The sequence below is a fragment of the Chenopodium album genome, chromosome 18 (genome assembly GCF_948465745.1).
Source record: "Chenopodium album chromosome 18, dcCheAlbu1.1, whole genome shotgun sequence".
In the NCBI taxonomy this organism is placed as follows: Eukaryota; Viridiplantae; Streptophyta; class Magnoliopsida; order Caryophyllales; family Amaranthaceae; genus Chenopodium; species Chenopodium album.
This window is the reverse complement of record NC_137851.1, coordinates 47,770,997-47,782,980: the sequence shown is the minus strand read 5'-3', so window position 1 is coordinate 47,782,980 and position 11,984 is coordinate 47,770,997. Positions and strand designations below refer to the sequence as shown.

General features: G+C 36.3%; 1 protein-coding gene across 1 annotated transcript; it reads right to left on the bottom strand.

Annotated features, from left to right (window-relative positions):
- Positions 1-4,789: 4,789 nt before the first annotated feature.
- LOC145590979 (uncharacterized) lies at positions 4,790-9,595 on the bottom strand. Its single transcript, XM_081647364.1, has 12 exons — positions 9,326-9,595; positions 8,110-8,329; positions 7,799-7,999; positions 7,588-7,658; positions 7,326-7,482; positions 6,520-7,113; positions 6,008-6,388; positions 5,825-5,900; positions 5,670-5,733; positions 5,378-5,513; positions 5,007-5,120; positions 4,790-4,910 (listed from the first exon to the last, which is right to left on the bottom strand). The coding sequence occupies exons 1-12, from the start codon at positions 9,433-9,435 to the stop codon at positions 4,845-4,847; spliced, it is 2,190 nt and encodes a 729-aa protein (XP_081503490.1). The 5' UTR covers positions 9,436-9,595; the 3' UTR covers positions 4,790-4,844.
- Positions 9,596-11,984: the final 2,389 nt, after the last annotated feature.

Genomic DNA, 11,984 nt, shown 5'->3' with positions numbered 1-11,984 from the left:
TCGAATGTGGTGGGGTCGGATGTGGTAGTGTCGGGATTTTTTTTTACCACGTGGTAGTAAGTGGAGGGGTCGGGAATGATATTATACCATTATACACTACAACTTACACAAAGGGCAATATCGTCCTTACATATCAAAAGGGAGCAATGCCTTGTAAAATGGGAGCGTTGTTTAGCAGTTCACCTTTTCATTCATATTCTTTCGCAATGAGGTACTGTACATGTTAACTATTACTGATGTACAAAATTCTGAGATTTGTGTTTAAATTTGCTCCATGTATATGCTATGTTACTTGGACTCGAGTACCCATGTCAGACACGAGTACGTGTCCAAGCGTCTGATTCAGCAATTTTGTGAAAAAATTTTATGATTTTGAACTAAAAGTGAAGTGTCTTGTGTCATACCGATGTTTCAGTGTCGAAGGTATGACATGGGTACGTGAGGTGTAATAAAGAGTCCGAGTAACATAGCGTATATGAGATCTCAAGTAGCTTAGGACAATATGTCTATTGGAGGATATATTTTGGGAAATTATTAGGATATATTTAGTTTCCATATTTTACGCTTAGTATATATTTTATGCCTAGCATAATATCTTTTTGATATCTTTGATTAGTTCCTAATTCTATCGGGTTAGGGAAATGATGTATTATTTATTGGCCATAGCTATCTTCATGGTAATTCAAGCAATTGAGATTGTTCAATTTAACATATTCTCTCTAATTTAGCATGGTATCAAGAGCAGGTTGAAATTTTTTTTTTCCAACAATGGTTGGAGACACGTCTCCATTATTGTCACTTCATTCTCTCGAAATTACAACCAATAAACCGTTTTCCCTTGGGTTTCAAGGTCAACCTAGAAATTTTTTAACTTCTACCTAACTCAAAGCTACCAATTTCAATGATAAATCTAATAAAATTTGCAACAAAAGCTGCCATGTGGTGGCCAATTGTGATTTTCATGCAATCCCTCCACTACAAACACATTACAATACCATATACATGGCTGAGCACCATTCAGACCCACAAAATTTGGTTCGTGCTAATGCCGTTTCAAGTACTACAGTTGAGACAATAACAGGATTGTTCGGCAATGTTCATGTGCCCGAAAATTGTTTGAAAGGAAAATTTGATGTTACCTCTTGGATAATTGACACAGGGGCAACTCATCATGTAACTGGAGACAAATCTTGGTTGTTCGATACGCAGGGTTTTGAGTGTCCTGTTGGTCTTCCTAATGGTGACACCGTATTGGCTTCTTTAATTGGTTATGTTCGTTTGTCAGACAAGCTCACTCTAACCGGGGTTCTTTATGTTCCTACTTTGAGTTGTAATTTGCTTTCTGTGTCCCAAATTACAGATGAGCTTAATTGTACTGTCCAATTTAACTCTTATATGTGTGTTGTACAGGATCAAACGAAGGAGTTGATTGGAACGGGAGCTAGGAGAGACGGACTATATTATTTTAGCAATTCAGATTCGGTGAATCATGTTGATGTGGGTGAAGCAAGGTCGACCTTGGAGTTGTGGCATCGTCGAATGGGTCATCCCTCTGAAAAAGTGGTTAAGTTACTTCCTCATGTCAATGGAAATAAACATAATCTTGCTAAAGGGTGTGAGGTATGTATGCGTGTTAAACATCCTAGAGATAAATTTCCTTTAAGTGATGGTAGAGCTTCTAGGATTTTTGAGAAAATACATTGTGATTTGTGGGGTCCGTATCGACATGTCTCATCGTGCGAAGCTTGTTATTTTTTTACTATCGTTGATGATTATTATCGAGCTGTTTGGATTTACTTGTTGGTTGATAAAACTGAGGTGTTTCGAATGTTTTTAGCATTTGTTGCAATGGTTGATAGGCAATTTTCTCAAAATATTAAATTTGTGCAGAGTGATAATGGTACGGAATTTAATTGCTTGTATGATTATTTTAGTGCTACCGGTATTATTTTCCAAACCTCTTGTGTGGGGACTCCACATCAAAATGGGAGGGTTGAGAGAAAACACAAACACATTCTTGAAGTTGGGAGAGCTTTGAGGTTTCAAGCCAATTTGCCTATTTATTTTTAGGGGGAGTGTGTCCTTGCCGCTGCTCATCTAATTAATCGTACACCCACTCCCTTGTTACAAAATAAAACTCCATTTGAAATTTTGTTCAACAAACCACCTTTGTTTCATGCTCTCCATACTTTTGGATGTCTTTGTTTTGCTCATAATCAGAAAACAAATGGGGACAAGTTTGCCAGTCGGAGTAGGAAATGTATTTTTGTGGGATATCCCTTTGGGAAGAAAGGATGGAGATTGTATGATCTTGAGTCAAAAGTTTTTTTTTGTGTCACGAGACGTAAAGTTTGTTGAGGGGGTGTTTCCGTTTAGTTCCCCGGAAGATTTAAATATAACTTCTCCAATTTCTGATAATAATGATGACATACATGAGGATTTTTTGGGATATGACATTGAGTTTGAATTGGGTATTAATGGAGGTGTGTATGCCGAGCAACAGGCAGCTCAAACCTTCGAATAGTCTGCCCCCAACACAGTGCCCACTGCCACACCGCCGCCTTCACACGCGGGTGCACCTGCGGCTGAGCAGACTGCTCCAGCTTCCCCCGCAGCAATTCCTACGGGCGCAGGGTATACTTCACAGCCATCGAACCCAGCTGCTGCCTCAAGCGCTGGAATTCCAGCGGCAGCTGGGTCTCGTGTTCAGCCCGACAGCAGCAACACAGAGGCCGAGCAGCAACTTGATACCTCCGAGCAGCCTCAACCGGAGGTGTTAGGTAAAGGTCATAGTGTGAAAATTCCATCAGTCAAGTTGCGTGATTATGTGACACATTCTGTTTTTGCTAATAGTCCGTCTTCGTCCTCTCCGACATCCAATACTCCTTCAGGTACGCCTTATCCTTTGGCACACTATATAAATTGTGACATGTTTTTTGTAAATTATCGCAAATTTCTTGCAGCTGTTGTTTTGGGAAAGGATCCAAAATCTTTTAGAGAAACCATGAAATCTGAAGGTTGGCGACGTTCTATGAAAGAAGAAATAAGGGCTTTGGAGGATAATGGGACTTGGACATTGGAGCATCTTCCTCCCGGTAAGAAAGCTCTAGGTTATCAATGGGTGTACAAGACGAAATTTTTGTCTAATGGTGATGTTGAGCGTCTAAAGTCTCGATTGGTTGTTTTTGGTAATCATCAACGAGAAGGCATTGATTATGGTGAGACCTTTGCCCCGGTTCCAAAAATGACTACTGTCCGTGCTTTTCTTGTTATAGCAGTTTCAAAAATTTGGGAGATTCAGCAGATGGATGTTCATAATGTTTTCCTACATGGTGATCTAGAAGAGGGGGTGTACATGAAATTACCTCCAGGTTTTGAGAGCTCGAATTCGAGTTTGGTGTGTCGTTTGAGAAAGTCTTTGTATGGGTTGAAACAAGTTCCGAGATGTTGGTTTGCAAAACTCACTACGGCTCTAAAAGGGTACGGTTTTATTCAATCTTACTCTGATTATTCTCTTTTCACATACACTAAAGGCAATGTTCAGATTAATGTCTTAGTTTATGTTGATGATCTTATTATTTCTGGAAATGATTCCGCTGCATTAATTGTGTTCAAAGCTTATCTTGGTGATTGTTTCAAGATGAAGGACCTCGGTCCTTTGAAATATTTTTTGGGCATTGAAGTTGCTCGTAGTAAATAAGGTTTGTTTTTGTGTCAACAAAAATACACCTTGGATATTGTTTCTGAAGCAGGACTATTGGGTGCGAAACCAAGTGGTTTTCCGATTGAGCAGAACCACAAGCTTAGTCTTGCTAGTGGTGAGTTACTTGAGGATCCTGAGTCTTATCGTAGACTAGTAGGGCGGTTGATTTATCTCTCGGTGACTAGACCAGATTTGGCATATTCGGTTCACAGTTTATGCACGAACCTCGGATTGAGCATTGGGAAGCAGCTCTCAGGGTGGTTCGTTATTTAAAGGGTACTCCGGGACAGGGTATTTTGTTGAGTGCGGATAGTGACCTGACTTTGCAGGGTTGGTGTGATTCAGATTGGGCGGCGTGTCCTCTTACTCGTCGTTCGTTGACTGGTTGGCTAGTTTTTCTTGGTAAATCTCCTATTTCTTGGAAAACCAAGAAGCAACCCACGGTATCTTTCTCTTCTTCTGAGGCTGAGTATCGGTGCATGGCTTCAACCACACATGAGTTGAAATGGTTGAAGGCCTTGCTTTTGAGTTTGGGTGTCCAACACCCTAAGGTGATCAAGTTGTTTTGTGATAATCAATCTGCTTTACATATAGCTCGAAATCCAGTTTTTCATGAACGTACAAAACACATTGAGATTGATTGTCACATTGTTCGTGATGCTATTACAGAAGGCTTAATTGCTCCTTCCTATGTTTCCACTAAGGAGCAACTTGCAGATATTTTCACTAAGGCGCTTGGGAAGTCTCAATTTGATCATCTTCTTTCCAAGTTGGGCATTTACAATCCCCATGCTCCAACTTGAGGAGGGGTATTGGAGGATATATTTTGGGAAATTATTAGGATATATTTAGTTTCCATATTTTACGCTTAGTATATATTTTATACCTAGCATAATATCTTTTTGATATCTTTGATTATTTCCTAATTCTATCGGGTTAGGGAAACGATGTATTATTTATTGGCCATGGCCGTCTTCATGGTAATTCAAGCAATTGAGATTGTTCAATTTAACATATTCTCTCTAATTTAGCAATGTCCTTAACATAAAGATAGCATATATTACTCTCATTATAATACATCATAAGGTAAGAAAACTCGATACAACAATTGATGATGATGATGATGTTGAGGACCATATTACTAGTCATTCCATGAAGCATCCACCATCTTAGCCATAAAACTATACCTATCAGCAGCCTCATCAATCTGCAATAGACATGAATCAGTCGTCGTTTGTGTATCATGATCATGATGTTTATCATGGATTTAAAGAGGAATTTTTATACAATTTGGTGCGCATACCTCTTTATGTATTGGACGTCCACATCCATGACCAGCCTTGCATTCGATCCGCCCTACTATTGGATTAATCTGCGGACTCCTTGTCAAGCTTGTACAAAGTGTATATTGCATAGTCTGCATTATCAACAAGAGAACGGAATAAGAACATATAGTTCAAACCAATAACAAACCACAGTTTAGAAAAAAGCTCAAATTTCTATAATTTTGATCTAGGTATGTGAAATAATTGCATGCTAGCAAGAAAATCACTCGGCACAAACAAGAAGAAAATGGCTAGTATTGAGAAACTCTTTAAAGCAGAGGTATTAATTGATTTAAAAGGTATACTAGTATACTACGGAGTACAAGTTAATATAAGCAAGAATACTTACTGCTAACAACTTAAGTGAGTGCAACGGGACAACACGGTCATCATGATCAGCAGTCAGTAGCATTGTTGCTGGATACTGTATGTACCGGCCTGAAGAGTTTTCCCATGGCCTTCTAACATTATGAAGTGGTGAATATCTGTGGCATATTCAATTCATTTCAACCAGAAATGTCAAAAACTTAACTTCGTATTTAATATAAACTAAGTTATTACAGTACTATTATCAAGATGGTTAATCAATCCAATTCTAGTTAGTTATTACATTGCTAAAATTGAGATGGTTGATAACTCACTTAATTAGCGAATTAAACTCTTCCTCTTTATCTGAACATCCAAAATCTGCAGTCCATGCATGACCTATAAACATGGACCATTGATCAGCATTAACATATTTAAGGAATTCAAGTGTATTGACTTCCTAATTAACAATGGTGGATTAAAACCTAACCAATAGTAAATTTGTGAAATCGAAGCATGTCCATGACACCAACATGAGCCAAAGCACAACCAAAAAGATCTGGCCTCTGCCACATTCATAAGAAAAAAAAAATTGGTAATTAGTCTTATTACTCCTAATTTCACATATCACATCATAGGAAATAAGACAGACTTTTAGGAAAGAATGGAGTACCTGATTTATGCAAGCACCAATTAAGAGACCGCCATTGCTTCTACCTTCGATGCCCAACTTGGAAGGTTGTGTATAACCATTCGAGACAAGAAACTCTGCAGCAGAGATGAAGTCATCGAAGCAGTTCTGTTTTCTTTCTAAGGTGCCTTCCCTATGCCACTCTTCACCATACTCCCCACCACCACGAATATTTGCAATACAGAAGATGGCACCTAAGTGTTTCAGAAGAATGGTACGGATGACACTAAAACCCGGTGTTACACTAACATTAAATCCACCATAGGCATATAGTAAACATGGATTCGATTTATCTAAAACTACATCCTTTCTAGCCACTATGAACATTGGTATCTTTGTGCCATCCTTGCTGGGTGCAAATACCTGGAGAATGATTGCAGACAGATAATTCAGTGACAGATAGATAACAATATCATCAAGACATATAACTCAAATAAAAACAGACAAATTTTACAATAGTGTAATGTAATTAAGTTGGTGTCACTTCTACTTACCTGATCAATCTTATAGTCAGCGCGATCAAAATTGGGAACAGAAATTTCTCGAAATATCTTCATTTCTGGAACTTCTGTTGCTAAGTCACAATGGTATGTTATGTTGAAGGTAAGGAAGCTAGTAAATGATACAAACACGGTACTATCATTCCGCCTAGCACTAATTCTAACAGTGCCAATGTCTATAGGTAAATGATGCAAGAAGGCCCCTGTCTGAAGGTCCCTGATCTCGAGTACATGCTTCACATCTCTCAGATAACACACAATAAGTTGGTTTTTATTGGCAACCTCAGTTGATACAAGTACATGCTTTTCAGATTCTGGAAGGACATCAATCCAAACATCCGGTTCATTGAGATCAACACGTACTAGCTTGCATCTCGGAGCATTCTTGTTTGTTTTGAAAGTAAACTTGGTATCATCATTAGCAACATAGTGATAAAGTGCATCTAAGTCATCAACGAGTCTTGTAAAAGGAAGCAAGCCATTAGTGTCTTGGGCACTTCTTAGGCCATCATGTAGTAGGGAAGAGAGATTTAGATAGTAGAGTTTGTTCACTTCTTCACAATTTTCCTCAATTTGCAGAAGAAGATACTGCAAAACCCATTAGATTATTAGCTTACAAACCAATTAAGGTCGTCGTAAGGGAATAAACTCAGAGCAAAGATCCCAAAACATATGTAATAGTTACATACAGAACAATTCTAGGAGGTAGACATGTCTATATTACAGACATTCTACTAATATTTTGACAAGCACACAAAGTTTAATTACAGTCCCAATTATAAGTAGTAATTTGTTGTTACCTTTCCATCATCAGTTACGCGAGGGTAAAATCTGTATCTAGGATGCTCAAGGTCCTTCCAGCATAGAATATCTTCGGACTGGTCCGTACCAAGAACATGATAATATAGTTCGTGATTCAGATTTATATTCGTTTCAGTGCCACAACCTGTGCACTCTCTGCATAATAAGTACATAATAATGACTATTGGAGAAAATTATTGATAATTCAATTTTAACATCGTCACAATTTGATGCTTGTTCATGATGAACTAAATGGCTTACTTAGGGGCAGGATATCGACTGTAGAAAAATCCTTTATTATCATGAGTCCAAGCAAGACCACTGAACTTGACCTGCCAAAAATAACATTAAGAAAAACAAAGTAATAAGATTTTTTACAAGAAAATTCAGTGATTCAGTAATGTAACTTGAATTTTTTGTCTGAAATTTAATAATTCACGAACATGTTACGTGTAGATAGATAAATACTAACCCATCTTATAGTATCAGGTAGAGTAGCTTGATCCGCGACACTCATAACCTTTATGGTAATCCAATCACTCCCACTAGTGCTTAGGCCATATGCCAAGTACTGAGCATTCTCGCTTACTGCACAAATGTGGAGAGACACGGTTCCATCCTTACTAAGCTCATTTGGATCAAGCAACACTCTTGGCTCACCGTCCAAACTATCCTGTCAATCAGTTAAGAATTAGTACACATGAAAAGACGAAAGCTTATCATTAGTAATAGTGTACGTGACTATTAATTTTGGACGGGATTAAAAAATATGATTCCTAAAACCTGAACATAGAGCACATCTTGGGGCTGAAGACCTTTGTTGTGGAAGTAGAAGTACTTTTCACCGCGTTTGAAAGGCACTTGAAACCTCTCAAACTCGAAAACCTCCTTTAATCTTTCCTTAATCTTCTCCGTTGTTTCACATGTTTTAAGCAGAGATTCTGTGAGTTCCACTTGACTCTTCACAAATTCTTTAGTTTCTTCTGAATCCGGATCTTCCAACCTTGATTATAGTTGTTAAACCAAGCACATTAGTCATACTAAACGTATAAAAGCTAGATTATATGTTTGCAAAACACTACTCTTTGCTTTATTCACTTAATTTTGTACTTCTGGTCTTGTCACCACATACTCAAAATAAATCACTGTGTAAGTGTAACGATGTGAAAAACTAAGTTGTCAAAGACATACAACAAGTCAACAATAAAACAAATAAGTATGCACATTAAGTTATTTTCCCACTATTTTAAAGGTATCACAACTTTGTATACGATTTTTTTTTTTTTTCGCGGGAACTTTGTATATGATTATTGATTAGTCAATTATTCTCCTAAATTTTATCCGCTTGTACTATGTAGAGATAAGTCAACCAAAATCCTAAGTCGATAATTGGACCTTCAAAATTGTTTTATTTATACCTACCCGGTTACACCATGTATCCATACCATCCATCTTATACATTAAGGGTCCTACCATATCTCATACGAAATTAAGAAGTACATAATAATAATATACGAAGTATAGACTAGTTGAATATGACCCTAAGATTGAGTCTTGATTGAGTTTGCTAAAGTATTCTCACCTTAATGATAACTTATTTTTCCAACTACGGAACCACAAGTCCACACCCTAGTTGGTTGACCACGACATCATCTTTTACAACTTCATAATCTAACGAACAATTTATTAAACAAACGTATATCATTCAACCAAAACATAAAATAAACCAACAAATGAATATTTAAGAAATATAAACACGGAAATATTGAATTTTTTAAACATAAATAAACATTGAAAATTAAGAATTAATATATTAATATCCAATTTTTTTTCATATCATATACTATAAAAAAAATTATAAAAAAAAAAAAAATCCGATTGATGTGGTGTATTATCTAGTAGGGCTAGTACAACTACTTATAATATGTCACGTGACAAAATAAAAAGCTAGTCTTTCTTGTAAGGGCTACATATACATATTGAATAAAGTATTACGTACCATCTATAGGGATCGGAAATAGGAGTACCATGGTAGTAATCTATAACAGACTCATCGCGCTGTGCTTTGGGATACTTCAATGGTGCATCTACGGTAGATAAAGATCCCATTTCTTGTTGCAATGTTATAACCCAGAAATTATACTGTCTTAGAAGAAATGAAATTTTAGTGCAATTTTGCAGCCCTTAAAAATAGATTAAAAGGAGGAAATAGAATATAGGATGTCGCCAGAATGACTTGAAAGAAATAAAAGGTGGAACAGTTGGAAACTTGGAGTATTAGTTAGGCAACTTTATTTAAATAAATAAACTTTAGAATATGATGTTGTAACAATGTTATGAAAATGTTTGATTTTATTCTAGGTATCTTCTCAGGATTCCTAGTTCCTGGCATTTTAAAGAGGCAAAATTAGAAGTTTTAGTGGTTTAAGTCATTGGGAGCATTAAATAATGGTGTAAGGATGTTGTCATTTTATTGGTAAACAAATTAACTACTTTGTTTTCCATTTATGAATTATGGAGTATGTATTACTCAATAGTCAATACTCAACTTGTTAATTCTCTTTAAACGAAATTGAAGAAAATCGAATAATTTGATTTATCAAATATGAATTATTTTTCTTCCCCTTTGATTCTTAAAGGGAACTTTTTGGACATTAATTTATCATTTATTATGTTTTTGGTGGTAAAATCATGTGAAAGTAGATTAGTGACAGATTAGCATTGAAGGGAATATGTCAGTTTTAAGGTATTTTTTGGTTGACAACATAAAATAGGTGAATTGGTATTTCATGAGAATTGATAAGATGGATATTTGTTTGGAGGAGGAAAAAAAATATGGAGGAAGTGAGACTTCAAATGAACTTTAACTTCTAGATTCTCACGTCCAACAAAACATCGGAGGTAAATTACCGAGTCTCCCACTAGAAAACCAAAATTCATATCTAGCTACATTCAATGAATTTGGACAAGTTGGAGAAGTCATGATTAGAACTTGTATCCAAAAGTAAGAACACCTTCGCATGATTAGAACTTCTACCCAAAAGTAAGAACACCTTCGCACAAAAAAAAAAGTTTCAATCCAAAATGGTACTTAAATTCTACTCTGTGTGATTTTTCTTTTTATGTACATGATCTAAACATAGCTAGCCTTAGTACATCATACATTCATACTCTGTATGATTTTTCTTTTTATGTGGAGAACAGAATTAAGTTTCTTATTACTATGTATTAGTGGAAAAGAGTATTCAAAGACACATCAATCATGATTGCTTGATTAACGTTTTTTTTTTTTTTTGATTGTTGTTTATTTGTTTGAGTAACGGAATATTAATGTCATCCCTTTAACTACTGCTTGGGTTGTCCCCATTTCTACAACCCCACAACCTTAAATCCTTAATTGTTTGAATTTTCATTGGTGTATACTACATTTGATTCGCTAGTCATAGAATTTGTTCTAGCTTCTACACCATAATGAGTATTTATGAGAGTATGAGACTAATAGGAAATCGACTAAATCTTTCTAAAAATAAGCAACTACTCCGTACTAATAACATGAGATAGGTTCTTTAAAAAAAAAAAAAAAATGAAATAAGCAATGGCATCATCATTCTCCAATTACTTCATTACCACACTTAATAAATGCAAAACTAGTACCTAAAAATAAGGAAGTACGGAATACTATCTTTCATCAACAATCATAATTTGAAGCACTAGAGAGTGAGGGATAGCTCAAGTGGTTAGAGCTTTCTTCCCAATTCCAGGAAATCTTGGAATCGATTTTCACTTCCGGACTTGTGGCTCTCTAAACACCAAAAAAAATTGAAGCACTAATCCAACACTAATGACATGTACCCCACCACCAGCTATCACACGTGAAGCCGCGGCAGCACGGGAAGTACCCGGTGAAAAATCCACAACTCTTTCCGGCTCCAGGGCACCACGAACAAGTGCTATAGAGCAAACTCCAAACACATTCAGAATTTGGGCAACAATCTTCATCCTTGTTGCAAAACTCGTTGACAACTTTGCACCCGTCGTCGAGTGCCTCTCCTACTAGGGTTGTGTCTGACTCAAGCATGATATTCGAAATTGGAAAATCAGTAGCATTTTCACCGGTTGTTGATGGGGAAATTCCCTGTTTCTCATGGTGAGAAACAAAATTTGTTTCTCATGATGGCATTTTCGTGAATAAATCAACAACTTTTTCAATATTGTGGGCTCTACAGTTGAATAAAGTTGAAAAAATTGTTGATTTATTCACAAAAATGCCCCCATGAGAAACGAATTCGTTTCTCACGGTGAGAAACTGGGGCTTCCTCTTGTTGATGCAGTGAAAACTATCACAAGGATACCAATTGTAAGCAAGAGAACCTCTACATAATTTTTAGACTTCATTTTTGTTACTATCTATTCTATTACTCCGTATTCTATAGTGTAGTACTACTTAACCGTATTATTTTCGATTTGTTGCTCCTATCAACCTTTTTATAACGTTCAAAGTCAATATCCAACGTAATTTAATAATTATAAGTTGATAACCCTTGCTAATTAAATCAATAATAGATCCAAAAATTAAAGATTGGATCCAACAGTTGACATTAGTAGATGCTTCAGTCATTGACCCGATCATTGCAAAGTCTTTTATACGTAGTAATAGT

What these genes read in the sequence shown, in the direction of transcription:
- LOC145590979 (XM_081647364.1), bottom strand. Translation starts at nt 9,435, where the DNA reads ATGGGATCTTTATCTACCGTAGATGCACCATTGAAGTATCCCAAAGCA. An exon ending in ATTTCACAAATTTACTATTG is followed by an intron (nt 5,734 to 5,824) that starts GTTAGGTTTTAA and finishes CCATGTTTATAG; the next exon opens with GTCATGCATGGACTGCAGAT. An exon ending in ACTCACTTAAGTTGTTAGCA is followed by an intron (nt 5,121 to 5,377) that starts GTAAGTATTCTT and finishes TTGATAATGCAG; the next exon opens with ACTATGCAATATACACTTTG.